We start from the raw sequence: 27,820 nt of genomic DNA on the forward strand, positions 1-27,820 counted from the left end.
TTCCAGCTTAGTAAGTATAAAGAACACAAATAAATAACCACCATTTTGTGTCTTTATTCCCATTTCCTGCAGGGGGAACAAGAAATATTTCTTTCCAACACTCCAATTTCTCCCTCCCTTACACTGGTATACCAAAACAAATTTGTGCTAAAACTCCCATCTTGTGAGTTTGTCATTCTTATGAGACATCTTGAAATTCTTTTTATGTGTGAGTCTCAAGTTTCTGAATTTGGTGTAGAAATTGGGAAGCTGAGGAAACTCCCTCACTCCTCATCTAGTGACAGGCCCAGATGGAAAAGGAATCAGGATTGCAATAATACACAGGCATCTTCACTACAAACAGACAGTGCATTCAGAAATGCACTGTCCCCGAACACAGGCACTCAGGGACATCCATTTTCTGAATCTTCACAATTCTCTGGGGAGAGTCAAAGTCAGGACTAATGGAGCTGAATACAAACTAAAAGATATAATAAAAAGTTTTGCATTAAAAAAAACAGATTTCTTCAAGATTTTTTTTAAGCCTGAAGGGTTCTGAATTTATGATCTCTTCACTCCCCTTGGACTTCAAGAAGGAGCACACCTGTGAAGGGAATCATAATGTAAATACTTGAGCCTCTGCTTGGGAAGTAGACAGAGGTTAGTGGCGCTCATGAATAACAGGGAACATGGCAGGGTCTCAAAAGGATTAGTGAGTGGTTGTGATGAAGGTAGTTGAGCATAAGAGCTCAGATTTACACCTTTGGGGAAAGATTCCTGTGCCCTAATTGCAGCCACTAGATTGGGCTTATAGCCTAGAAGTAAAACACGTGCTTCATGTGAGCAAGACCCTAGGTTTGATTCTATCACTCAAACAGTCCACCAGTAAGTGGACCTGAAGGGATCATAGGTTCAGAGGGTGGACATGTTGGTACAAATAGTTGTAGGGGATAGGGAAATTGGGAGAAAAAGCAACTCTGGACATGTTATAAATTTGGTATTCATAAAACCTTTTTTTTTTGGTGGTGATGGTGGTGGTGATAGATTTGAACTCCGGGCCTGGGCGTTGTCCCTCAGCCCTTTTGCTCAAGGGTAGTAAGCCACAGTTTCACTTCCAGTGTTTGAGTGGTTAATCTTCAGGGCATTTATTCAAATGATCACAAACAAGACTATACTAAAGCTACCAGCACTACTGTGTTTCTCACAGCATTATTCACCATGATGAAGATATGGAACCAACCTAGATGAATGGATCAAGAAAATGTGATATATATTTATATATATATATGTATATATGCATATATAATGGAATTCTATGCTTCCATCAGAAAGAATGACACCTCCCTATTTGTTAGGAAATGGAAAGACTTGGAAAAAATCATATTAAGTGAAGTAAGCCAGGCCCAAAGAAATACAGGTCCCATGGTTTCCCTTTTTTGCAATAATTAGTATATATCTAGGATAATCTTATTAGATGAGCAGAAAAGCTGAAAAGCTATGTACATATGACCCTATAAGATGATGCTAAGCAAAATGAACCCAAAGACATGGACACAGAGATTTTTCTTTGCTGTTGTTGTTTTTAATGTTTTATGTGATTTTTTTTGTTTCTTTTGCATGTTCTTCCCCCTATGGTATATCCCCTGTCATCATTGTATTTGATTTTGGTACCCTACATCTTGTATATACATTTGTCTAATTTGGGAAGGTGAACAAAATGCTGAATCAAGGACACAGGATGACCCATTGCAACAATGATACTCACAAGATACTAAGTTGGAAATGATCTTTACAACTTTGGGGGGAAGGGAAATAGGAGATGTGGGGGAAAGAAGGGATGGTAGGGGAAAAACAAAGGAGGGGGTAACAATGCTCTATAGGAAATGTACTCATTACCTTACTCATGTAAACATAACCCCTCTGTATAGCATCTTTACAATAAAATGATTTTTTTTTTAAAAGAGTCTCATGGGTACTGCCCGGTCTGGCTTTGAACTTTGATCCTCAGATCTTAGCCTCTGGAGAAGCTAGGATTCTAGGCATGAACACCTGGCTTAAAAACCTTAATTTTCTTGGATGCTCCTGCGATAGAGTGCACGTGATCCAAATAATGACAAACTAAATTTTCACCCAGTCTTTGTGGATGGAGCCGTGAGGTCACAAATTCCTTGGACAAAGAGCTTAGAGAAACACTGGCATTTTTTTTTCTCACCTGTTTATGGCTTCAGACTCATGTCCTACAGCCACCAGGGTCTTGGTGAGTGAAATGGGGCCTGAGAAAGGTGGGAAGGTTGAAGAGATGGTGGTACAGGAAGGGGATACGGGGAATGCTGAGGTTCTTAAAGAGATCCCTTGGGGGCCTCAAGATCTTTTGGGGGATCCACAAGGTTAAAACAATTTTATTTCTGTTTTCATAGTAATGCTGATGTGAGGGTTTCCCTTTTCACTCTCATCTTTCATTCTTCCAAGAGGAGAGTAGGGTTTCCCAGAAACAGCAACTCAAATGAGAAGCAGATAGAAAGGCCTGGCTGCCTTCCACTAGACTAGGCTCCCCAGAAATTTGAAAAAAGGTAAAACAGAGCCACTCTTTGAGCTAAAAAAAAAAGCTTTTCATTACCTGTTTCAGAATAAGTCAATAATATTTTAAAAACATCTGAAGTTTCAGGAAATGGAAACATGTTATGTTGTTATAGCTGTTGGTGGTGTTCATTTTTGCTGGCTTCTTTTTGCCTTTTTATGGTTGGAAAAGGTGAACAAATGCAGTCATTGGAATTCCGTATATATGACCCTCCATGTTTCCCCAAAAATGAACTGTGCAACTTGTGGGCAGGGACAGGAAGGGGAAACTGGGGGAAATGGAGGAAGAGGTAACATTGTCTAAAAAGTATTATACTCATTACCTGACTTAAGAAATGGTAACCTCTCTGTACAGCACCTTAATAATAATGATGATAATGTTATTATATTAAAAATCTGAAATTTAATTTCCAATGTGGTAAATATTATATAATATATATATAATATATACATATATATTATATATGTATATATGTGTATGTACATATCTTTCCCACATTAAAGAAAAAAGCTCTTTGGCAGCCACCCTTATTATTTTTTATTTTTTTATTTTTTTATTTTTTTTGTCGGTCGTGGGGCTTGAACTCTGGGCCTGGGCACTGTCCTTCAGCTCTTCAGCTCAAGGCGAGTGCTCTACCACTTGAGCTACAGCGCCACTTCCGGTTTTCTGGTGGTTTATTGGAGATAGGAGTCTCACGGTCTCTCCTGCCCGGGCTGGCTTTGAACCGCGATCCTCAGATCTCAGCCTCCTGAGTAGCTAGGATTACAGGCGTGAGCCATCAGCGCCTGGCGGCAGCCACCCTTATTATTACTATTATAGTTACTACTCATGCCAATCTTGGGATTTGGTGCTCTCTCTCAGCTTTTTTTTCCCCCCTCAGTGCTAACCCTCTATGACTTGAGCCACAGCTCTGCTTCTGGCTTTTTGTTGGTTAACTGGAGATAAGAGTCTTACTGACTTCCCTGAACAGCTGTCATCAAATGGGGATCCTCAGATCTCAGCCTCCTGAGTATTTAGGATTACAGGCATGAGTTATTAGCACCAGGCTAGTTTCCATTATTTTAAAGAATTTAAACAGTTACCCCAAAAGGCAAAGCTAGGGATTAAAGTAGAGGATCTAACCAGAGTTGAGAAAGAGCAAATCTGCCATTTCAGTTGAAGTAACTTTGGGGGGCATAGCCATTATTCCTGAGGAATCATCTAGGGGATGTGGGCCTCACGAATTTGTGAGGGGCGATTGGGGTCCAGGGCACTGGTGGAACACTAAAAAAGTTTTAATAACAAATCCTCTTGCCACTTGTGAGCCTAAAAAGTTACAATACTGCCATCTAGTGTTTCATAAGAAAATATTTTATATATAATTTTCCATTTGTGTTACAGATTGTTTCAGAACCAAGTCACTCAAAAGGCTAAGTTTAATAGCTTGATTTTTTTTTAAACTTGTATTGCACCAATCATGTACTTTTAAATGTCTCTTATAACTTCCTCTTTTCCTTCCGTATTTAATTGATTCTTTCTTCTGAGAGTTAGGATAAGAAAAGAGGATATATGTCTGCCGACCGTGTGTTTTCATGATTATATAATGTAGGAGGACTTGGTTCATACTTGGGCGAAACTTAGTAAGTAACTTTCTTCACCAGTATGCCCAAATCTTCTCTCCACAGTCCTTTTTTTTTTAAAAAAAATATTATTTTGGGTCAATTTCACAGCATTCTGCATCATGGTGGTGCATCCTGTGGGTGCTCAGCACAAGCAAGAGCAGTCTTATACCAAGGCACACAACTGAAACAACAGACAGAGATGGTCTGGATTCCGTGAGGGAGGGCGTGGGAACAAAGCGTGTTTCTTAACAAGATGAGGACTTAGATTGCCATCAGATTTCTCAGTAGCCCCCTGGAAGCTAGAAAACCATAAATCAAGGCCATCAAAAATTCTGAGTTCAAATTATTCCAGTCATAAAATCCAGTAGTAAGCAGCGTGCATATCAAGTATGACATGAGACTGAAGATAACTCCACAGCTAGAAGGTTCTGAAATATTTATCTGCATGTTCTGTTTATCAGGAACTTGAGGATTTCTCTCCCAGAGGAGAAAAACAAAAACAGGGAAAGACAAACAACTGGGTGAGGCAAACTCAGTGATGTGAAAGGGCTGATTCTGTGAGGGCTTACTTACCATGTAAACACAGCAGAATGGAGCAGCAACACAGGCTTGTTCCAACAACTTGGAGATTGATACTTCTGTCAGAATGCTTGGAAATGAATCAGTCGTAGGTGTAGAGAAATTAAATACAAAGAACAGACAGTTAATTTCAGAGAAAATAAAAAGTTGCATGTAAGCATGGCTAGAGCAAATAGTTAATTTATCAGAAAAACTAACCATTTTTGGATGGATACAGAGAAGAGAGAGGCCGCTGGTAGAAGGAAGAAAGGGAAGAGAGGAGAGGGAGGGAGAGGGGAAAGAGGGAGGGGGAAAGGAAGGGTGAGAGAAAGAGGGAAAGAGTAGGAAGAGGAGGGGGGGATGGGTGGGGGGGAGGGAGTGTGGCACTAGACATTTTACTCTTATACCCAGAAATGAAGATATAAATGATTTTAAAAATCCTAAAAAGTGGCACTATCAGCCAATTTTTTAAACACCTTATAAGTAACCAGAAAAAAAAGAAAGTTACAAATGGTTATTTGTGTGGACTAGGGATCAGGAATTGGGAAGAACTGGCTAAGTGAAATTTCAAGTAAAATCATGTGACTTAAATTTAAAAAAAATGTCCCTGTGCTACTCCCAGAAGGAAACGATTAACTTAGCATCCAGGCTGACCCAACTCTGGTCAGACTCCAGGAAAGCTGGGAGACAGTAGCATCAAGTCCCCTCCTGTACGGAGTGACTTGCAGACCTCAAATTTGGGGTCATTCAGGTGCCATCCCTTCAATCCCCCCTCTGCCCGCTCCTTGTTTGTGAGTGGATTGGATTTGGGGCCTGTGGTCTGCAGTGAGAGTTCTCTGACTGTCTGCACCACTGCTCAGCTCCTCCAAGGGCGTGGAGATCCTTAGATGTGAGGGTGAAGTCGGTGGTTTGTGGACCATGGCTTTCCCTGCGGGCTTCGGATGGGGGGCGGCGACGGCAGCCTACCAAGTGGAAGGTAGGAAAAGCCCCATTGGGCCTGGAAGGGGTTGCTTCTGCTGGTGTGTGGGGCTGGAGGGGATGGGGGGGGCAAGAGAGAGGGGGAGGGAGTCCTGTGTGCTTAGGGAAGAAAAGCACTGACCAGTTTTCTGTGGTACAAATGAAGGGATGCCCATTTTCAGCCTGAAGAAGCCTGCTGCAGGGGTGGATGCAGATCAGCTGTGATGGTATTTGCACTCAATCGAAGCTTATCCAAGTTATTGCTTTACATTGGACCCAGATGGATTTGTGATTGGTTTCGTGATGATAAGCACTCTCAACCTCCTTTCAAAAAGGGACAAATTACCCCATTAGCTGGAAAAAATACAATGTAGATGCCTCAGAAGTGTCTTGAGAGTTAGGAAAACTGCCCTGTTGTTTCTGGTGAGTCCACACTCAAGCCTAATCTTGTGCCAGGCAGCCATTTCCTGGGGTGCCTGCAGAGAAGCAAAGAGAGGAAATGAGCTACAGATTGTAAGCAGAACTCAGAATGGGGGTGGGTGGGAAGGAGGGTGAGGGAGGTAGAGGGAGAGAATATGAATCCATTATCCCCCAATTTTCTGGGGCTGTCTCCAAAGGGAAACACATTTTGTAATAATCTTTAAATTACTGTGGTAGCATTAACCTCCTTAAATCTCAATTTGTTAATCTGTAGAATAGGAAGATTAGCTTTAACTTTTCTAAAACAGATTTCCCAGCCCCCCTGAGGAATGAAGGTTTGTTTATAGCTGCCACTGGGAGAAAGCTGGGGAAATATTTATTTGGTCATCTATTTGTGTGAAATCCTGAGTTAAACAAATCCTGAGTTAAACAAAGCTAAGAGTTTCTTTCAGTAGCCTCCTAGAGCTAGGGAAACAAATAACCACAAGCTGTGAGGCTTTAAGTAACATGTTTATTCTCTTACAATTCTGAAGGCCAACAATAGCCACATGAAGATGTAATTAGCTAAGTTAAATTGAAACCATACTGGAGTCAGCTGGCTCTTAATTCACTATGACCAATGTTCTTACAAGGAGATTATTTGGATTCAGACAGAATACAAGGAGAACACCATGTTGCTACAGAGGCAGAGTTGGGAGTGATCAGCTATAAGCTAAGGAATGCCAGACACCAGGGACAGCCCACACCTAGGAAGAGGCAAGGAAGGTGTCTAAGTGTTCCAGCAAGAACATGGTCCTACTGACACCTTGAAATCAAGTTTCTAGCCTTCGTAATGAAGAGATGATAAATTCATGTTGTTTAAATCACCAATTTTGTGGTTTTTTTTTTACAGCATCCTTAGAAATGATACATAAATAAATATGTCAGTCAATGGAGCTATTACTGCTTATAGTAAATGCCATGGAGAAGAGTCTTGTAAAAGTAGATCTTTTAGTTTGGGTTGCAAAGAGGACTCTGAATTAATGTCATTCTGTCTAAAACTTAAAGGATGAGAGACAGGGTATTTCTAGACAGAGTGATGGCATAAAAGTTGGTCCCAGAACACCTGGTGTTGCTTATAATTTCCATCTTCCTTTTTTCTTTTTCTTTTCATTTCTCTCCTTCCTTTTCTTTTTCCTTTTCCTTCTTTTCTTTAAGCTTCTTCCTCCCCTTCCTCCTCCTCCTCCTTCTCCTCCTCCTTTTTCTCCTCTTCTTTCTCCTCCTCTTCCTTCTCTTCCTTCATCATCATCTTTGTTGTTTTCTTTCTTCTTCCTCTCTCTCTTCCTCTCCTTCCCTCTGAATTACTTATAGAGTGGTTTCTATCTGTCTGGATATTTAGGATGTCTTATTGGCTCCAAGATTTTCTCCTACGTTGTGGATTAGCTTTAAATTCCGTACAATGGCCAGTCCTCTGTTATGGAGACAGCATCCCAGGAATGCAACTGAAACCTTCTCACAGTGGGAACTAACGTCTAGTCACATATTTCTAGCTTAAAACTAACTTCTATTTTGGGTTCATTTTAAAAATAATGTTGAAGAAAAGCACCATGGAAGGTAGCAGCGAGCCAGGTCAAATAGCAATATCTGAACGGGGCCCAGGGACAACAGAGAAATCTAATTGCTTGTAGGCCCAGGGGAGGTACTAGGATGTTGTTGGAAAAGAGGGCCATGGAGTGGCATTGAAGCAGAGGTCAGTTACATTTGTTTAAGTTAAGTTACAAATGTCTAACTCCATATAGAGGCAAGTGGGAAAGGTGGTTTATCACAGTTTCTAGATACCAGGCTAGATACCAGCCACATTTAGTAGAATCTGACCTTCTGGATATTATACAAGCAATAACACTTGGTCTTGAGTAGGAGATGTTTGGAAGTGCAGTATAGTCTTCACTATTATCTGGTTTCAGTTGCCATGGTTTTGGTGTGGTTGGTAATAATTCAAAGGTATTAAATGGTAAATTCCAGAAAAAGTTAATTCCTGAATTTTCAATTTTGTCTCATTGTGAATAGTGTGACCAAGTTTACACCATCTCTCTCTGTTCCACTTAGAATGTAAATCAGGTCTACTTAATGTGTCCATGATATATACATTGTCTTCCTGTTTATCACTTGGTAGCTGTCTTGGTTGTCAATATCACTGTTCCAGGAGGGTAGATTGGGAGGGGCTGGTGTCCACTGAAAAATATTACTGGATATTCCTTGTGGATAAGGGGTTCTACTATATACCTAGCTCAGATATCACCCAGAGAGGTTGTCTACACTTGGTGGTGATTAGTAACAGGAATGATCAGGAGACTGATTCCGACAAGTATAGAGAAGCAAGTAACAGTGACGTCTATAATACCAAGGATAGCTTTACATTCTTTCTTTGAGATTTCAGGGTTATTCTTATTGATAATACAGTGAGGCACTGACACAAGTGAAACTGTTTCCTGATTTGGGCCATCAGCCAACAAACCTAGTAAAATTTCTAGATTCTTGTTAATGCTAAGTATTTGCTAAAGCCATTCACAGATAATAGTTCCATGGCTTTTTCTTTAATGAACAGGAGATGATTAAGACATCAGGAAATAGAGAAAAGATGGAGGGTTTGTATGTTGACAGAGAAAAATTGACTCAGTCTTGGGAAAACTGCCTACATTTAGGATACCATCTCTTTCTGGGTAAACTTCCCTAGTTAGTTTTACCTTAAGATATAATAGTCATATAGTTCCACTTTTGTCGATGGTCTCCATGGAGTTCCAAGTTGTATATCAAAGACATAAACTACTGAGCTCTGGGTACAGAGTTCAACAGATTTCAAGGGCCCTCTGTGCTATTTCTGAAAGACCAAGTTCTGAGTTCTAGGTTGTGAACGGTCTGTTGTCATCAGTTTGTGCAGATGAAGAGCTTCTCTTCACTAGTGAAAATATGCCTGGGCGTAATTCATTAAAACTTCTCCTCCTAGTCATATCAGAATTCAAGAGTTATTGATATGCAAGGTTCTATTATTATGAACTAGACCTTCCAGTAATTTCTCCAGAAGGAGATAATCTATGTATTCTATTGATGCCAGTGAATCTGATTCCTGTCAATCAGTAATACTTTTGACCAAGGCAATCCAATAGATTCAGTTTTTTTGACCTATAATCTTATGATGAATACTATTGTATTTGCAGTAAGTGTTTCACAACTTGTATAGTGAAATACATACTTCTACCTCTAGAGAATTCTCTAGGAATGTCTCATAAGAGAAATGTATTTTATATTATTTTTTTAATTACTCAGCATTCTCTCTTCTGAAGTGGAAATATTCTGTAAAACCAGAGAATATTCATTGAAAGTGGTGTAGTGATTTACATTGGAGTAGTGATTTACATTGTAATCACAACTACTTGGGAGGTGGAGATCAGCAAGATCATGGTTCAAGGCCAGCTCAGGCAAAAAGTAGAACCCTGCTCCCCAATCTCAACTAATAATGTGGGTGTGCCAATGGTCCTTGTATGCTGGAGACATAGGTACCAAGATTGTGGCCCAAGACTGGCTTAGTGAAAACTTGAGACTCCTCCTGAAAAATTAAGGCAAAAACACAGCTGTAGGCGTGACTCAAGTGGTACAGCACCTACCTAGTAAGCAGAAGACCACAAATTCAGAACTTCATGTATCACAAGTGACAAGTGAATAAAATATATCTGTCAGTCTTGAAATGATATAAAATGCTAAGTATTTGATAAACCAAGCATTAGTTACAAACCATTGAAGCAGTTTTGTTATTTGACCATTATTTTTCACAATTCATCTCTTTCATGATAAATCATGGAGTGCCAGCTTTTAATAGTGAAAAATTTAAGAACTTATTAATAACCAGATAGACACCCAAATTCTCTGTGAGTCCATGCTTAACACTGGATATACATACATTCAATTTTGTTACATAGCATAGTTATTATATAGGTTCTCATAGGTAATTTGACTTCAGTCAATCTTATGGAGTTCAAATTTCATGTCTTAACAATTTCAGTACTAGCTGAGTTAGCACAAAAGTCTGCCAAGTCAGTGTTTTGGTACTTAATTTATTAGTGTTTCCCCTGATCTTGAGGTAGGAGTTTTATGAAGCAGTCAGTTTCTTCATTAGAATTCTGGGAATTCTTACCCAGCCCAGTGGTTTGATCATAAGGTTTTTCTGAAACCTTCATTTGTTAGTTTATTCTGTGAATATCCTTGAGGATGAAACACTTCAGGTTTATAGTTGCCCAGGAAAGTTCCAGAGTATGCAATTAACCATCTGTGAATGACAAGACTTAAAAAGGGACTTTGATAAAGAGCTGATGAGAGTCCATTACAATAATGTTGCTATCAGTAAGAACTCTGATCATCCCTCTTGTATACTACAGTTTAAAATACAAAGTAGGAGGAGGATAGTGGTATATGAGTCTATGAGGTTTGTAGGAACTTCATCTAATTTCTGAAGCATATATCAGTAAAAAATGCATTCAAGTATAACTAAAAGAAGGTTAAGTACCACTGGTTATTTGACAAGCCTTCCCATAAATTAGCATATCACAAAAGCTAAATTAGTTTAATATCTCTCTTTTGAGAAGGAGAGGTTTTCCTTTGAGATATGTCAGAGTCCCAACTATGAAATCCCAAAGTTAATTTGAGGTCAACAAAAAATAATTTAGAAATTTGAGTTTTATGATGCATGTCATAAATATAAAAATTAAAATAATGGATCAAAATATGATTGTAGGTCATTGTGGAAATAATACACATTAATTTAGCCAAAGTGATAATTAAATGACATCAGAAGAAATGTTGGGTAGTTATAGAAAACATTAGCTCTTTTAATAGGAAAGACAACATTTTCTTAATTGGTCAAAAGCCCAAGAGAGATAATAAAGATAATAATAAAAAGGATAGGAAAGAAAGCAACAACTTCCTGTGTGGGAAACTTGACCCAATGTGCCCTATCGAAAGATATCAGCCTGCTTTATCGGAATGATTTTCTGTGTTTTTTGTCTCCTGTGCTAAAGGTTCTTGGTTTGAATCCTAGCAGAAACTCTTATCAGAGGAGTAGAGGAAAATAACTTATGTAAGTCATATTTTCCTTATTTGTAAGTTAAGAGAGTGGTTATGCTCTCTGTAGATCCAGTCTAGGTTAGCATATGTACCTCAAGAATGTCTAACATTCAGTACTCACTAAATACTGATACAAACACACTAATACCCCCAAGATGGGGATACAGAAATTTTTATCTTTCTTGCTGTTCTTTTTAATGTGCTTAAAATGTACCAGGTGATTTTTTTGTATGTTTCTTTGTATGTTCCTCCTCCACGGTATAACCCCTGTTTTCACTGTATTTGATGTCAGTGCCCTGCATCTTGTATATACACTTCTCTAATTTGGGGAGGGGAAGGGGAAAAACAAAATGCTTCAATAGGGGTACAGGTTGACCCATTGTAACAATGAGATGTACAAGACACTATGTTGAAAAACAAACGTTACAATTTCGGTGTGGGGGGGGTAGTGGTGGAGGTGGGAGGGAAGGGATGGTAGTGGGAAAAGGAGGAGGTAACAATGCTTGATAGGAAATGTACTCATTACCTTGCTCATGTAACTGTAACCCCTCTGTACAGTATTTTTACAATAAAGAAGTATTAAAAAATAAAACCTATTTTTCAGTGTATCTGTGTTTGTTTTCATTTACTGTCTTGGGAGCTCCAAGCAATCACGAGCATATGCCTCTGTTATCCTGTGTGATGTGCAGCTACTTTGGCTTTTTCTTTTCTTTTTGGAATGTAGGACAGTCTCAGAGTATTTGCATGTGGGGCTCAGTGAATAAGGTGGGGCATGGATAGCTGATCCCTAGGCCTCTCAACCTATTACATAGTGGGCTATTTTACCAGCCTTCATGGTCTGCTTTCTTCCTGTGCTTATATCCCTCTGCCTCATCTCTGCCTACTTCAGTGTTTATGGCTTTAAAGAAGAGTTTAATGTTTATTCTATAACAGTTGGCTTCATGGTGCCTTGAGCCTTTTGGAAGAAGGCACAATATAAATCGAATAAATAAATAATAAATAAGTGGTATAAGCAGGAGGAAAATGATGTGTTTTAGGTGAGTTGTAAAGAGCATTGTAAAACCTATAAAATGTATTTGCTAGACTCAGAGACAGGAGAGAAATTGCAAATAATCCTTGGATATGCCGAAATGTTACAATACATGTATTTAATATACAACGAAGATCCCATGATTTTAACTCTGTGAAGTTCCCTATGTCCCCTTCTTGGCCATATGGGAAAAAAGGCAGAAAAAACAACAAATTATCTCATGAGTATTTTGTTTCTTTTCTGTGTAGGTCACAGAGGAACTAGGAAAATGACATTTAGAATCTAATACAGTGGCTCTTATGAGCTTGTAACTCCCGATGATTACGGAAAAGGCTCTTAAGGGGTAAATATGTTCTTCAAAGTCCCACAGATCCTAAACCCAGTATAAACTATCCCATTAATTCTTCCTAGTGGGACCTGAGTTTGTGGTTCTTAAGGAGGGAAAGGCCCTAGTTTTATGAATGCTGCTAGGAACTTTCATATTGCACTGGATGCTGATATAATGCTTGCTTTTGATTTAACTTTGACTTTGGATTTATGACAGCAGAAACTGGGGTACACCTATAGCTGCCTTTTGCCTCCGTATGTCAAAGGTAGAATCTACTAGTTAAGAAATTTCAAGTTACATTTGCACTAAAAAAAAAAAGGAGAACACACAGGGAAGTTGTCTGAGTTGGTTTTAGGTCAGGTTTATGATGATATCTTTTGTACGTTTTTATTGTAAAAATGCTGTCCAGAGGGGTTACAGTTACATGAACAAGGTAATGAGTACATTTCCTATTGAGCACTGTTGCTTCCACCTTTGTTTTCCCCCTACCATCCCTTCCCTCCCACCTCTCCAACTCCCCCATCCCTCCCCCAAGTTGTAAAATTCATTTTCAACATAGTGTTTTGTACATCTCATTATTACAATGGGTCAACCTGTATTCTTATTTAAGTACTTTGTTTTTTCCCTTCCCCTCCCCAAATTAGAGAAGTGTATATACAAGATGCAGTGCATTGACATCAAATACAGTGAAAACAGGGGTATACTGTGGGGGAGGGACATAAAAAGCAACAAAAAATCACATGCTACATTACAAATATGTTAGAAACAATAGCAAGAAAGAAAAAAAGATATTTGTGTCCCTATCTTAGGGTTCATTTCTTTTTTTTATTTTATTTGTGAAGATACTGTACAGAGGGGTTACAATTACATGGGCAGGATAATGCGTACATTTCTTACCAAGCATTGCAGCCTCCTCCTTTTGTTTACCCTTCACATCCCTTCCCAGCCTCCCCCCTCCCCAGGGTTCATTTCATTTAACATCATCTTATACATGATATGTGTGTGTGTGTGTGTGTGTGTGTGTATGTATATATGTATATGTACATAGCTTTTGGCCTTGTGTAGGCCAAAAGCTAAGATTATGATAATTTTATACAGACCATTTTCTTCTCTTCTCCCTTTAAGAAACTCAGTGCGTCTACACAAACCTGTGCTGAGGCACATTTCACCTACCTGCTATAATTGCCAGTACTTACTTTTCTACATTGCTTCCCCTTATCTCTTCCACTCAGCGAATCTCAGATGTGTGTCCTTGTCCTTATTTTCTGCTAAGCTCTTTGGATTAAGCATCTAGTTTGGGGTTTGATCTATTGGCTGATCTTGCTGTTCTTCTACAGCAATATCAACTTCCTTAATCACCTGGATCAAAAGAAAGAGTGGACACAAATTTAAAGTATGGTAATTTATTTCTGGTATAGAAGAGCAAATGAAGAAGGGAAGTGAGCATGTACTCATAAAATTGATCACAGTTAACAAGCTGACATGACAGATGCAATCCTTATTTCAGTTTTCCAGTTTCAGATTTGGAATCCATACAGACTTCAAATTGCCATTTCTTTTGGTTTTATCGATAAGTTAATAATGGAAAGTAAGTTGGCCTAGGGAAGGGTTATATGTATATTTTCATCAGCTAATGCACACTCACTAACCAGATGTCAACTGTAAATAATATGTGTAGATTAGATTGGCACTGGTACTGACCAATCAGAGTACATAAAAGCCAAAACCAACCCTTGAGTCCACATTGTATGCATACTAATTAAAATTCAGCTTTGGCTCTGTACATCACCTTTATAATAACAAAACAAGTAATTTGGCATTGGTGTCTGGAATGGTACACATCTGGACGATATCAGGCTCTATTTATGGACTACAGAGGAATGGAATAACTTAACTTCTCTAAGCTTAGATTTTTGTTCCTGAAAAATTCCTAATGCAGGTCTTTCTGTCTCTTTTAAAAAGCACATGGGATGAATATTGAGGACCTTTTCCTACATTTTGTGCTGCTTATCTAGGTTGGATTTCTCAACCTTTTCTTCTATATAACTATACTCAGCTGTATTTGGGCATTGCTGTACTTACTGTGTTTTTCAACCTCTCTATCACATAGTTAGTTGTGACAATGATATTTTCAATTTATAGGACAGATTATTAATTGCTTCATTTTTAGGAAGTTGTGTTTTATTTTCTGGATGTTGTCTTTTTATAGATCTTTAATAATGCCAATAAAAAGCTTTTTATTTGTTTGTTTATTTATTTATACATGGTAATATTAGAACTTGAACTCATTGATTTGTTCAGCTTTTTAACTCATTGCTGGCACTCTACCACTTAAGCCACTCCTACAGGCTGGCATTTTGTTGATTAATTATATGTAAGGTATTACAGATTTTTCTGCCAAGGCTGGCTTTGCATCATGACCCTCAGGTCTCAGCCTCTTGAGTAGCTAGGATTACAGGCATGAGTCACTGGTGCCTGAAAAAAAAAGGAAGATTTTGACCTGGCAATTCCATTATTGGATATTATATAATATGATATGAATTCATCCTAATCAGGTATCTGTCTCTTTCATGAAGTATTTCATGGAACATCAATATAAGGTAAAGATGGCATACATGCACTATGGAAGAGAACCAAATGCACCAGTACATGAGCTAAGTTAGTACCATGATGATTGCTCTGAGGCTGGGGCCTGTTCTATCAGCACGAGCTGACCTGGAGAATATTTTAGCCCTTCCCTGTTGTCTTCAACAGATGAATTTAGGTTGCAATGCCTTGTCTTCGTTTCTCAGGTAAATTGATCCTATTTTTCTTTCATTTTCTAGATGTACTTGAGTAAATGTGGTACTCTACTGGGGCCTTTTTAAAGCCTTCAGCTCAGTTGTGGATTCTTTCTATAATTTACTGTCATTTCAGTGCCTTGTGAGAGGGAAAAGAATTAAATATGTATGTTTCATTCCCCATCTTGAACTGTAAGTCTTTATTAGCATAAATAAAGACCTTAGTATAGTATTAATTTATGTATATGTCTTTATTAACATGCATTAATATATGGAAGTGCCTCATAAACTGTGAGATATTATTCAAAGTTAATGAATGAATTCCCTCTTCTTTTCACCGTAATTATTCTCCTTATTATCACTAATATACCCAGCTTCCAGGAATTTTCTAGTCCTAGAATGTTGTCCATTTCCTCCCAGTTTACATATTGAAACCCCAGTCTCCAGTGAGATGATATTTGGAGGTTTGGCCCTTGGGAGGGGATTAGATCATGAGGATGGAGCCCTCATGAATGGGCTTCCTTGACTTTTCCTCTCTTGCTTCATGAGAACAGAGTCAGAAGATAACCATTACTGAGCCAGGAAGAGAACCCCCCCACCAGAACCTGACCCCTGACCATGCTGACAGCCTGACATCAGAGTTCCAGCCTTGAGAACTGTGTCTCTGTTGTGCATAAGCATTCAGCCCATGGTATTCTCTGATCGCTGTCTGAGCAAAGAAAATGAGACACTGTGTAATTAATGGACTTTCAGACACACTGATAAGACAAATACTGAGATGTTATGAGAAAAGTCACAGGAAGGGGACGAATAGGACTAAGACGGGTCTCACCATGTCCCTGCATCTGCACCTGGGGTCAGTTGCTCTGTGTCATTTGTATCCTCACAGTTGTAGCTCCCTCTGTTTCTGACTGCATATATTATTCCTAGGCTGCATTTCTCTGTGCCTGGTGGACTCTACAGCAGTGCTGAACAGTCTCTGTTGCCACCACTACTGATATATTATTTATTGATAATAATAATTAACTGATGTGGTTATTGATAATGTCTGTATGCCTGCTTGGGCTTTCTTTTGTATCATCAAGGTCTGAACAGAGTGGATCTTTATCACATATGTCTATGTAAAAAAGCTTTTATATCCTAAAAGTAATACAAAATTCTGCAATTGCAGAACATTTAGAAGATACAAACAGCATCAAGTTAAATAAAATAATCAGCCAGAGAGGGAATTACAAGTTTTGATTATGCATTTTAACCTTTATTTACCTATTTACAGACCTATATGAACAAGTGCCTTTTTAAATTACCATTATAGGGATGTTTTAAAAATTGCTTTGGTTTTATTAAGACATTTACAAATACCTTGATAAGGGATAACATTTTTCTTGATGAGAGATAACATTTTTCTTGATAAGACACATTTTCTGTAAGTTTCCTCTTCCTATGCTCTTTCTCCCTTGTCTAGTATTCTATAGTTGCTTGTAGATATTACCCAGAAAAGTACACATGACAATGTGTTTAACCTTGAGAAATAAGAAACAAGTCACTGTATCTCAAGAATTTAGTTAGCTGGGCACCAGTGGCTCACACCTGCAATCCTAGCTACTCAGGAGCCTGAGATCTGAGGATAAATGGCTCAAAGCCAGGCTGGGCAGGAAAGTCTGTGAGACTCTTATCTCCACTTATCTACCAGAAGATCCGGAAGTGGATCTGTGGATTAAGTAGTAAAGTGCTGGCCTTGAACAAAAGAAGTTCAAGAACAGAGCCCAGTACCTGGGTTCAAGCCCCATGACTTGCGCTTTTATGTGTACATACAAACACAGACACAGACACACACATACATCCACGCAGACACACACACATCCACATACACAAGCAGAATTTATTGGTAGTATGGGTCCTGTATATTGGCCTACATATTGGGACATAAGTTCTTTTGCCAGCATTAAATCAATCAATCATTTAAGATAGGACATTTGCATTTTTGGATTAACATATGCCAGCACTGCCCTGGAGAAGGAATGTCTTTATGCTGCTCCTTCCTGGGCCTACCCTTCAATAAGAAATGGCTTTCCAGCAAAGTTCACTCTGTAACGAGATTCTTCCTAGGCCAACACAAAAGTCCCCAAGCCAAAAATAAGGACTAACTCATACTAGTCCATTCCTCATACTTCCCTTCCTCTCCCCACCAGCCCTTTTCAGTGTTTGTCCAGGGGCTTGAACTCAAGGCCTGGGAACTACCCCTGAGCTTTTCTACTTCAGGCTAGAACTCTACCACTTGAGCCACAACTTCACTTACAACTTTTTTGATAGTTAATTGAAGTTGAGGGTGTCATGGACTTTCTTGCCTGGGCTGGCTTTGCATCACAATCCTCAGATCTCAGCCTCCTGAGTAGCTAAGATGACAGGTGTGAGCCACTAGTGCCTGTTTTTAATGAATTATTTTTTGTTTTCTCCCTTTGGTCCTCTTGGTTACACCCTTTTTCCCCCTCATTATTTCCATGTTTCCTGTAATTGGGTAGCTGATCCTCCCTTGTCTTCATAAAAATCTCATTTTTCATCCTCCTCCCTTTACTCTCTTCTGCATGCTGCTTCTAGAATGGTTTCTTACAATACTGTTGCCTTCTTATGTCTTTGAAAAAGATAATAAAGACTGGTACTGGCAGCTCATGCCTGTAATTCTAGCTACTCAGGCGACTGAGAACTGAGAATCATCATTCAAAGCCAGCCCAGGCAGACAAATTCGAGAGACTTTTATTCTCCAATTAACTACCAAAAAGTTGGAATTGGTGGTATGACCCAACTGGTAGAACACCAGCTGTGACTATAAAAAATGAGCTAGAGTACAAGGTCCGGAGTTCAAGCCCCAGCACTGACACATACTCACAAAAGAGATCCAAAATCTGAAGTCAAATGTATCAAGTGTGAGTCCTGTCTCCCCAACTCTAAACTATGTGCTCTTAGGAGATGTGTAACAGGCCTCAGTTTCCTTGTGTGTAAAATTGGAACAGTAATAGTACCTATCACTTAGTCGTGACTATTAAATGTGTTGATGAATATCAAATGCTTGGGAAGTTCTGGAAAAACCTAAGTGTTCAATATATCTTAATACATTAAGATATTAATGTCTTTTTACCTTCTATACAGATTTTCTTACATGGCACAAAAGCTGTTTTCTTTTCTCTGACTGCATCCCCAATTTCCTCTCTTGCTTCTTCTCCATTAGTATCGTATTCTTTAACCAAAATGAAGCACATGTCGCTCTTTAACTATGCCATGACCTTCATGCCCCTGTACCTTTGCACACACTGTTCTCTTTGCTTGAATGCACATCCGACTATTGGCATGAATAACGACGGGCAGAGGACAAAGATACAAATGTCCTCGCTTCAGCGCTCCAGCATTTTTCCTACTCTGGCATGCTGCTTCTCCCACCTCTATCCTCTGGGCTACGCTTCCAAGTGTGTGACTGTGAACTTCGCAGTGTAGTGTGGGGCTTGGTGCGTGTACAGAGACAACCAAAAGAGGTGGTTTAGGGCAATGCGAGCCATCTATTCCTTAACTATTTGGAGTGGCATGGATAACATGCCTTCTTATCAGGGGGTATTTTTTAGCACAGCTCTGCACTGCCAAAGTTGACAAATGTCGGGAGGGGTATTTTCTGTGTGCCTGAATTTTGGATGGCCCGTGGGGTCCCTGCCGTTGGCTCCTGGGATCCTGATTTGTTTTTCCTCCCACTATAATACATTGTGGTCTCCCCTCTCCTTGATGCGCCAGAAACTAGCTCAGCAGATCTACCTCGTTTTCGAATCTTTCTCAAGGTGCCTGTTCTTCCTTTCATTAGTGTGGATAATCAGATTTTGATTGTAAAGTATGCCTGGGCCAAATACAAGGGCTTTTAAAATTGTCTGCTGTTTTAGATTATCCAGGCCACTGATTCCCATTGCTTAGCATGGATAATTGAGAGTGGACCCCGCTGAAGAATATTAAGCAGAACCAATTGACAAAACAAATGAGATTTTAAAAAATCCTTTACATTTAAATAATAGAAAGGTGCTGTTTGTCTTTTTTCTTTTTATCCAGAAGGATTTGTTTTGTATTTTGAGTCTTTAAATATATTTGATTTTAAATGTCTGTAGAACAGGAAAATGTGTCCTCTGATGTACCCCCTTGAAAGCCTTTCAAAAATAAATACTAAGTAATATATACATTTAAAGGAGCTAGGTGAATAGTTGAAAATACAGATGAGCGGTCAGGCAGTTTCAGATTCAATGTCAAATCTTCTGAAAACATATTTATGTTTCATCTAGGTAACAGAGGATATGAGAGGCACTTCAGATTCTGAAAACCTCTTTCTTGATAATAGAGGCCCAAATTCTTTGTTCCTAATAAGCAGCTATCATGTAGGGCTCAGTTTTTGGAATGTATACTTAGGAATAAAAAGATTCAGATCCTGGGAATACCTGACTTCACTCACTTCTCATGCATTTCCAAATGCAGGTAGAAATGTATTTGCATGTCACTTGCCTGGGAATTTAGTATCTCCCCACAGGAACAATGTTATAAATGGAAGTGAGTGTCACTGATTGCTCTTCAGGTAGATGATGAGATAAATAGATTTGGGGGGTTGGCCTGGGAATTTGGAACATAATGTAAGAGGCAACAGTGAGTTTCTGGGCAGGTGATGTATAAACAAGGGTTTTGAAACATTACCCATTTTACATTGGGAATTGCCAAGCTAAAGCTTAATGTCTCCCATAACACCTATGAATAATCATTTAAATACAGGCTTTGAGACTTGTGGAGAAAGTATATTATTTACTCTAAAGACAATAATCTTCCTTAGAGTCTTTGCAGTCCATCACCCACATACATACTTGGAGATCTTTGAAAAAGCAACATTTTCTCTGGATGGTCCATTACTTCATATGTCTTGTAAATTATTATTCAGGACCTGAGGGTAGACACAAGTTAGAGTTGCACATCAACCACGGTGTTCTGCAAGGTGAGACATTATGGCTTATGGCTTTTCCTCAGCATGAAATGTTGTAGAGGGACTTTACCCTTTGCCTCATCGGGTTAGTGTGAGGAAGAGACTATGTGGAGATGGACAGTAGTATGTCCTTTGTTCCCTAAAGGACAGATCTGGGCAATAGAGGAATACACAAAATTCTTGTTAAACTTATTTGATAAAAGGGAAACTTGAGGGATTCTTTTCATTGGTATTCTACAGCTAAGGGTAAAAATCTTCCTCGTATAATCCTTGTATTCTCTCCATGCCTCGAGTAAAGACAAGATACAGGCATACTAAAGCTGTGACAAATGCTGGATAAACAAACAAACAAACTGCTTGAGAAATGAACTAGGAGCCTTTGTCCTCTGAGACAAGTGCCCCCTGGTTTCCCTGTTTTGATTCCTAAAAAATTAAAAATAAAGCTATGGCATGTTTGCTTGTTTTTGGATGATGACATTTGTCTTGTTTGTAGAGAAATTATGCCAAGAAAAGGACCAAGAAAAGGTCTGTCTTCATGTTGTACTGGACCTGGTTTCCTTGGCATGAAATGGCTAATTAAATGGAGACTATTTACTTGAATCATTTCTATATAATTATTGGTTTATCCAAATTAGGCTTTTGTCTTCTATTGGAAACTAGAGGCAGAGAAGGTAAGGCAGGGGTGGGGATAGGGTGGGGGTAAAAGAGTCATTTAGATCCAGAATCCTAGTGGAGAAGGAGGCATACCCATGACTAAGATTTGGTATGACCATTTTTGACATTCTAAACAAAGTACTACTGAAGCAAAGATGGTAAGCGCAATATAAGAGTAAAGCATATAGGGAGGATGGTTTCAGTATGTAAGATGGGCTTTGAGGAGAAATATGCTTTGTTAGTTTTCAGAGAAAGGGAAAGTCCATATGAATAGATGAAACATTTTTAGCTAAGTCATGAAAGTCTGAACACTTAGATTTCTTTGATGTGTGAGATAGTCCTGTCTGGTTAAGGAAGTCAATGTTTTTTGAAACTAAACAGTTTAGAGCCTATGTAAATCACTTGGGGTTTGAGTTGCTTGGATCTTCATAATGAGTATATAATAACATATTTGTGAATGGCATCCTGCTGGGCACTAATGGCTCACACTTGTTATCCTAGCTACTTTGGAGGCTGAGATTGGAGTTCAAAGCTAGCTCAGGCAAGAACATCTATGAGACTCTCATCTCCAGTAAAGCCCAAAGTGGAAGTCTGGTCCAAGTGTTAGAGTGCCATTCTTGAGTAAAAATCTATAGGACAATGCCCAGGCCCTGAATTCAAACCCTAGTACCAGCACAATGAATTGATCAATCAATTGATAAATAGCATCTAATGATTTATATGTTTTACACAGTACTCTGTGTTATTATCTTATAAATAGCTAGAGCTTTGATAAAGTGTGTCATAGGCTAAATTTTTTGATGATAGGGTGAATGGCAGGACCTGAAGCTAAAAACATTAGAATTAAGCCCGTGCTGTGATGCATACAAAGCACCTGCTAATGAGCTGGTGTTAGACTCATGTGCATTAGGCATTTGCCAGCAAAGAAAAGCATAGGGTCAGTTCTGATGTTGGAAAGAGTTTTAACTAAGCAAGAAGATGAAGGAAGGAAGAGAAGGAAGAGAAGGACGGAAGGAAGGAGGAACAGAAGCAAGGAAGAAAGGAAGGAAAACGGAGGGAAAGAGGAGGGAGGGACATATAAAGGCCTAGTATCAGCGGTCAGTCTATAGTAATATACTAGGTAGATGAAGATGATAACCTGAATTTCATTGGCACGGACAGATTAGAGAGATAAACATTAGGGAGACCCAAAAGACATGCTCATGCAATGTAGGGTATGAAGCAAATACGGAGAATGTTAATACATCTCGCGTGTGTATTTTTAGGTATTTGCTAGCTAGTGATGCTAAGAATACATGTTAACTCACCGTACTAAAGAAGGAGCAGGTTTGGAGGTTGTTTGGTAAAAATATAACAGGTGCAATTTGGCTTTGAGATTCTCTAAGGAAACTTTCAAAACATGCTTGGGAAGCACCTGAAAATCCTATCTCCATTTTAGGTTGGATTTGTTCCTAGTCACCAAAGTATAGCTGATGATGGACGTTAAAGTGGAGAAAGATGCTTGCTTGCAGGCTGTGTGCAAAGGGAGACAAGAAGAGCACAGAGCAATATTGTAATGTCTGGGTTTATTTAAACCTCAGAAGCCATATAACCTGATTTTCTTCTAAAATCTTAAAATGACAACAAAGAATTTTATAAATCTTCTAGTCCAGGGCTTTGTAAAGATATTTTAATGTACAAGAACCAGATTGCCAAGAAAATCAGACCCAGAACTCTAACAAATTAAAGGTTTCTGTGGAAGGAGAACTGTGCCTATCCACCCAAAGTTAGTTCATTCCTTCCCCACGTGTTGACTAGTGATTACTCTCTAGGGAATGTGGTTTCTCTCTCTCTCTCTCTCTCTCTCTCTCTCTCTGTGTGTGTGTGTGTGTGTGTGTGTGTGTGTGTGTAAACCATAATATACCTTCCTTATTTTATGGAGGTTGGAGTGCCTAATTGACCCAATATATGTTGTACATGGTATAGTAAAAAGGAGAGTACATTGATGTAATGAGCTCCACAAAACACAAAGCAATATGAAGACATTGGAGTTCATAGACATGGGATCAACACAGACATTCTGTGGGTTCATGGAACAGAGGTAGCATTCTCAGTGAATTTCAGGGGCTGGGAAGGTGGCTCAGTGGTAGAGCACTTGCCTTGCATGCATAAGGCCCTGGGTTCGATTCCTCAGCACCATATAAACAGAAAAAAAAAGCTGGAAGTGGCGCTGTGGCTCAAGTGGTAGAGCGCTAGCCTTGAGGTGCAGAGCTGAGGGACAGCGCCCAGGCCCGGAATTCAGGCCCACAATTAGACTCCCCCCTCAGTGAATTTCAGAGGTGGTAGATATGGAGCTGGGAAAACATGTAGGGCTTCGTTTTCTTGCCCATTTAAAAGGCAGACATAAAGATTTGTACGGAGTTGGACAAAGACAGTGGTTCTTTCTCATAGATGCAAAATGGAGGCAATCTTCATGTATGTTACAATATAATTACTAATTACATTCCATCCAAATTTCAGTAGCAGTGGAAGTTTCCTGGGGCACAGACTGAAGGTCAGAATAAAGGGGAACAGTAGATTTCTTTTTCATGTAGGAGTTACTTTCGGATGGGAGATGATGATTGATAATGTGTCTTAGAGCCAACTTTGCAAATAAGTGAAGTATTATTATTATCAGGGCTGCTGATGAGGCATTCCTTTATACTTCCAGTTGGCATAAAGCAGAAAAGCTCTATAGGTTTCAGAATCAATATTTGACATGAAATCCAGAAAACTCGTTATTCATAGGGTCATTGGAGACATATATGAAAATCTGCCAAGACTGAAGACTGACCCAATGATTCTTGGGAGACCTTGAAGAATGTCAATTAGCTTCTGAGTCCAAGGAATCTCTCATCATTCTAAATGGTACCGCTGCCATCTGAAAAGTCTTGTTCTTGAATTAGTAAGCTGCTGCAAGTTCCAAACCAATGTTCTTTCTTAGAAAGATGCTTATGGGATATAAATCTTTTAAAGTGCATTTTATTATACCAATTGTTTCATTTAGAGAAAGCCCATTGGTTTGTTATTAAGTGGTCTATTTAATAGTGTCAATAAATTCTAAAATTGGAAACTGTGTATTGTACTGTTAGATGTTTTAATGGTCCCAGTTGTCTAAGTTCTTTGGCCTTGGCTCATTTGCCTGACCTTTGTTTGTTTTAATGGCCTGGAAAAGTCTTCCTTTCCCAAAATTACAAAAGTTGATATATTGGGTCATAATATGTATGATACAAATATGGAAACTATTTTATAAGAATAAATTATAAAACAGTATTTGAATGACTGGATTAGGTCTGCATAACAAAGAGTTGGCAAGTGCAAAAAATCAGGATAAACTTCAAGAGAAGAATAAATTACTATAAAAGGTCTAATGTAATATATTATTTTGAGTTAACTACAGAATAACTATCTAGAAGGAGGGTTGGAACATTATACTGCAAACTATTAGCATAAAGAGATAATATGAAATAGTGGTTACCGGCACCGGTGAGTCTGCTCTCTGTTGGCCTAAGGAAAAAAAAAGTCAAATCTTGTTTTTGTTATTTAACCTATTTTAAAGACTTACTGCTCTTAGGCGAGTAACACATACTTTTAGAATTTGTTACAGTTAGAACATGAGATAATTTAGGTATTCTTTTAGAATATGACCTAGGATTCTTACACTATGTTGGTCCTATCATTATAATGTAATCACTGTCACAACAACTGTCACTGTCACCATCATCACCATCATCATCATCACCATCACCATAGTCATCACCACCACCAGTGCTACCATTATCACCACCATTGTTACCACCACTATCACCATCATCACCATAACCACTACCATCACCATCAGCATTACCACGAGATGATCTGTTAATCTAGGTATCCAGAAAAGTAGATGTCAAGATGAAATTGAATGAGCAAGAAGGTTTTAGGAGGAAATGGCTATGTCAGAAAAAGAGGAGGGAGACAGAGGATGCTGGCCTGTATATGTAATAAGTGAAAGAAATAGAGAAAGAATAAAGAAATACCTTGGACTACAGTACTGCTAAAGCTCTTTGAGGATCTGGGGGCGGGAGGGAGTTCTTGATCACAATTTACCTGTCAGAGACTTCTACATCCTCCAGGATTAGGTCTACTTAGTAGACTTGCCATGCTCAGCACTGGGCAGGAAGTGTAGCCTTGGCACAAACTCTGTGATGGATGTCAGGTCCCATTGCTGGGGCTTGGTCAGTCCTGAGGTTGGAGATTAGCATTTGTATGTTCTTATGGCAGCCATCATAGAAAAAACACTGGGCATTATAAAACAAAAACAAAACCCCTTTTCCCCTATTGGTATTTTATTAATTTTCTGTGTTTAGCCAGCATTATTCAGTATTTGGTAGAAGTGATAAAATAATTGAATGGAAATGTTTCCTTTTGCTTGGGTAGCATGAACTCATTGAGGCCTGTTTGATTCTTACAGTACTTGCCCAGCCTCTTACTTTGCTTGAATATTCTGGTATAGCTGTTCCATTACATCAGCTGGACCTTTGCATGAAAAGTTTTATTTTTCTGCTCTAACTTTAATTTCTATTTAGAAACCTGATTTGATTAGAGTGTGAAAGTTTAAGCGTTTGTAACGGGATTCAATTAAAATAGGTCATTCTTTGGGGCTCTGAAAATGGTAACTGGCCTTGGGCAAATTGGAACAAAAGTTATAAAATTCACTTGACTGCATCACAACATTTAACATCTTTAAGGAAGACATTTTGCCTAATAGTTTCAATTTAGAAATATTTAGTGTAGGTCATCCGCTTAAGCACCTAAAATAGCATGCATTTGTTTGTTTCTCCCTTTAGTTATAACTAAGATCAGGACACCTGGACTCTGATTGACAAATAAACAATTTGTAGAGGGACCTTGAAGAAAGTCAATTAGTTTCTATGACTTTACCAGTAGGTTAAAAAGGAGATTATATTATTGGTGAATAATGTGCTTAGCGATGTTTGCATAAAAGATGCTTTGTCATTGTAAAGTATTATTGAATATTTATGGTCTACCAGACTGAGCCAAATGGCCCAGAGGGAAAAAAACAGTCAGATTTATGTAAACCTTGTTCCGTGTCCCAGATACTTCAGGATGGGTGCTCTCTCTATATGAATGAATAAATAAATGGTATAAACATTATTCTAAATTTTGAAGGTACATCAATATTATCTGGGGTGTTAGCCAATGTGCCTGACCTCTGACATTGAAATGAAATGTTTGCCTCTCCATAACTGTTTTCAATGTCATAAATATTTTTAACGCCTCAAGTACTGATGGCAAGTAATGTTTTCTTAGAGTTTTGTGTCTGTAGGTAAAGGTAAATGATATCTTTACCTAAAACCTATACCAGAAATGATTGTGTCTAATATACAGAGCTGCTCTGAGAACTCTCGGGCTGATATTTTATATTGTGTACATCTTTTGTCCCCCCTTTTTAAAAAAGTGTTTTACTGACTGTCCACGGTTATTTTATATTACTTTATTGTGAGAAATCTGAGCCCTGAAGAAAAAATACTACCATGGGCTGAATGGATCTGATCCATGCAACGCAGATGTTTTGTAGCATAACGAGGTGATAGGAGATAAGAGGCACAGAAGCAATTTGTTTGGATTGGGTCACTGCTTAATCCAAATGGGTTCAGCAGAAGAATTCATGAAACGTGACAGTTGGCCAAGAGGAACTTGCTGTGACATTTCAGAGTACCCTACCCCTTCTAATTAACCATTTCACATATCATGAAACTTCTAGAACATACAGACCTAGTGAGACCCATCTGTGCCAAGTGCCAAACTGTCTGTGGGGCAGGGATGTTTCTCTTCTTTGTAGGCAACGGACTATGACTCAGTGATACCTCAAGTTCGGCTTTTAATTTCCATGATCCATTGATTCTGAACAACAGTCTTCTGTAAGACAAAAGCTGAACTGGGGTTGCCTTATGATGTAGCCCATCATGAACTGCGGTTGGACGTATGGCAAAGATCTACACATACTGAGAGTCTAATGAGAAATTTGAAAACAAAAGAAACCACAAATGAATAAAAGCTTACCATGACAGAAAAAATAATAAGAGTAACTACTAGAAACATATCCTTACAAAACGTTATACATATCCTTAATACACCTTGCAAAATGAGTATGATTGTATTCCTTTTTCAGAGGAGACACACCGTCAAAGAATGAATTTGTATATGGTTTTGAAAACCACATTCCTGCTCAGACAAGTAGGATTTCTGGTCTCATTATTTGGAGGGGTGGGCGGGATGTTCCAGAATTGTTTAGGAAGGGAAGACTTAGACTAGGCCCAGCTTTTCATGTAAAGCATTTCAAGTGCTTCCTACCCCATCCCCCTCATCTGCTCAGGCCTTTCTCACTTCTCTTGGGAGAACCAGGACTTAAACCCCAGTTAGACTACCGTGTCAGGAGCACAGGAGTGCTCCATAAATATTTGTTGAAATGATAAAAGATCCAGCTGACCTGGAAGCCTGAGATTTCGGCTAGTCAAGGAACTATTCCATTAGCCCCTTTCAGCTCATTTTTAATGAATGTCAAATTTACCTAGCTATTCCAGAAGCCATACATCAAGATGTAACTTATTTAAGAGAAGATATTCATAGTTAATTGAATGATAGCATTCATCTACCCTGCCTAATTCATAGACCAGGTTTGGGGAGTGAATTTTTGAGGTTAATTATGCTGTGCAATGCAAATCTGCGATTCGTGATTGATAAGAAAATAGTGAAAATTGAATTAGTGCTTACAAAATCTCTGTGTTGATTTGCTTTTGGAACCAGGCCAGATAAATTTCCAGGAC

The 27,820-nt window shown here is 38.8% G+C and overlaps 1 protein-coding gene across 2 annotated transcripts in view; it reads left to right on the plus strand.

The window, feature by feature from the left end:
• Positions 1-5,402: 5,402 nt before the first annotated feature.
• LOC105980351 (cytosolic beta-glucosidase) overlaps positions 5,403-27,820 on the plus strand; it is a 100,079-nt gene continuing 77,661 nt past the window's right edge. For both annotated transcript variants that reach the window (XM_013009200.1, XM_013009201.1), the window contains exon 1: positions 5,403-5,692. In XM_013009200.1, coding sequence (XP_012864654.1) covers positions 5,635-5,692 — 58 coding nt within the window. In that variant the 5' untranslated portion in view covers positions 5,403-5,634. The remainder of the gene's footprint in view (positions 5,693-27,820) is intronic.

This window comes from Dipodomys ordii, unplaced genomic scaffold (assembly GCF_000151885.1).
Source record: "Dipodomys ordii isolate 6190 unplaced genomic scaffold, Dord_2.0 Scaffold8, whole genome shotgun sequence".
NCBI lineage: Eukaryota > Metazoa > Chordata > Mammalia > Rodentia > Heteromyidae > Dipodomys > Dipodomys ordii.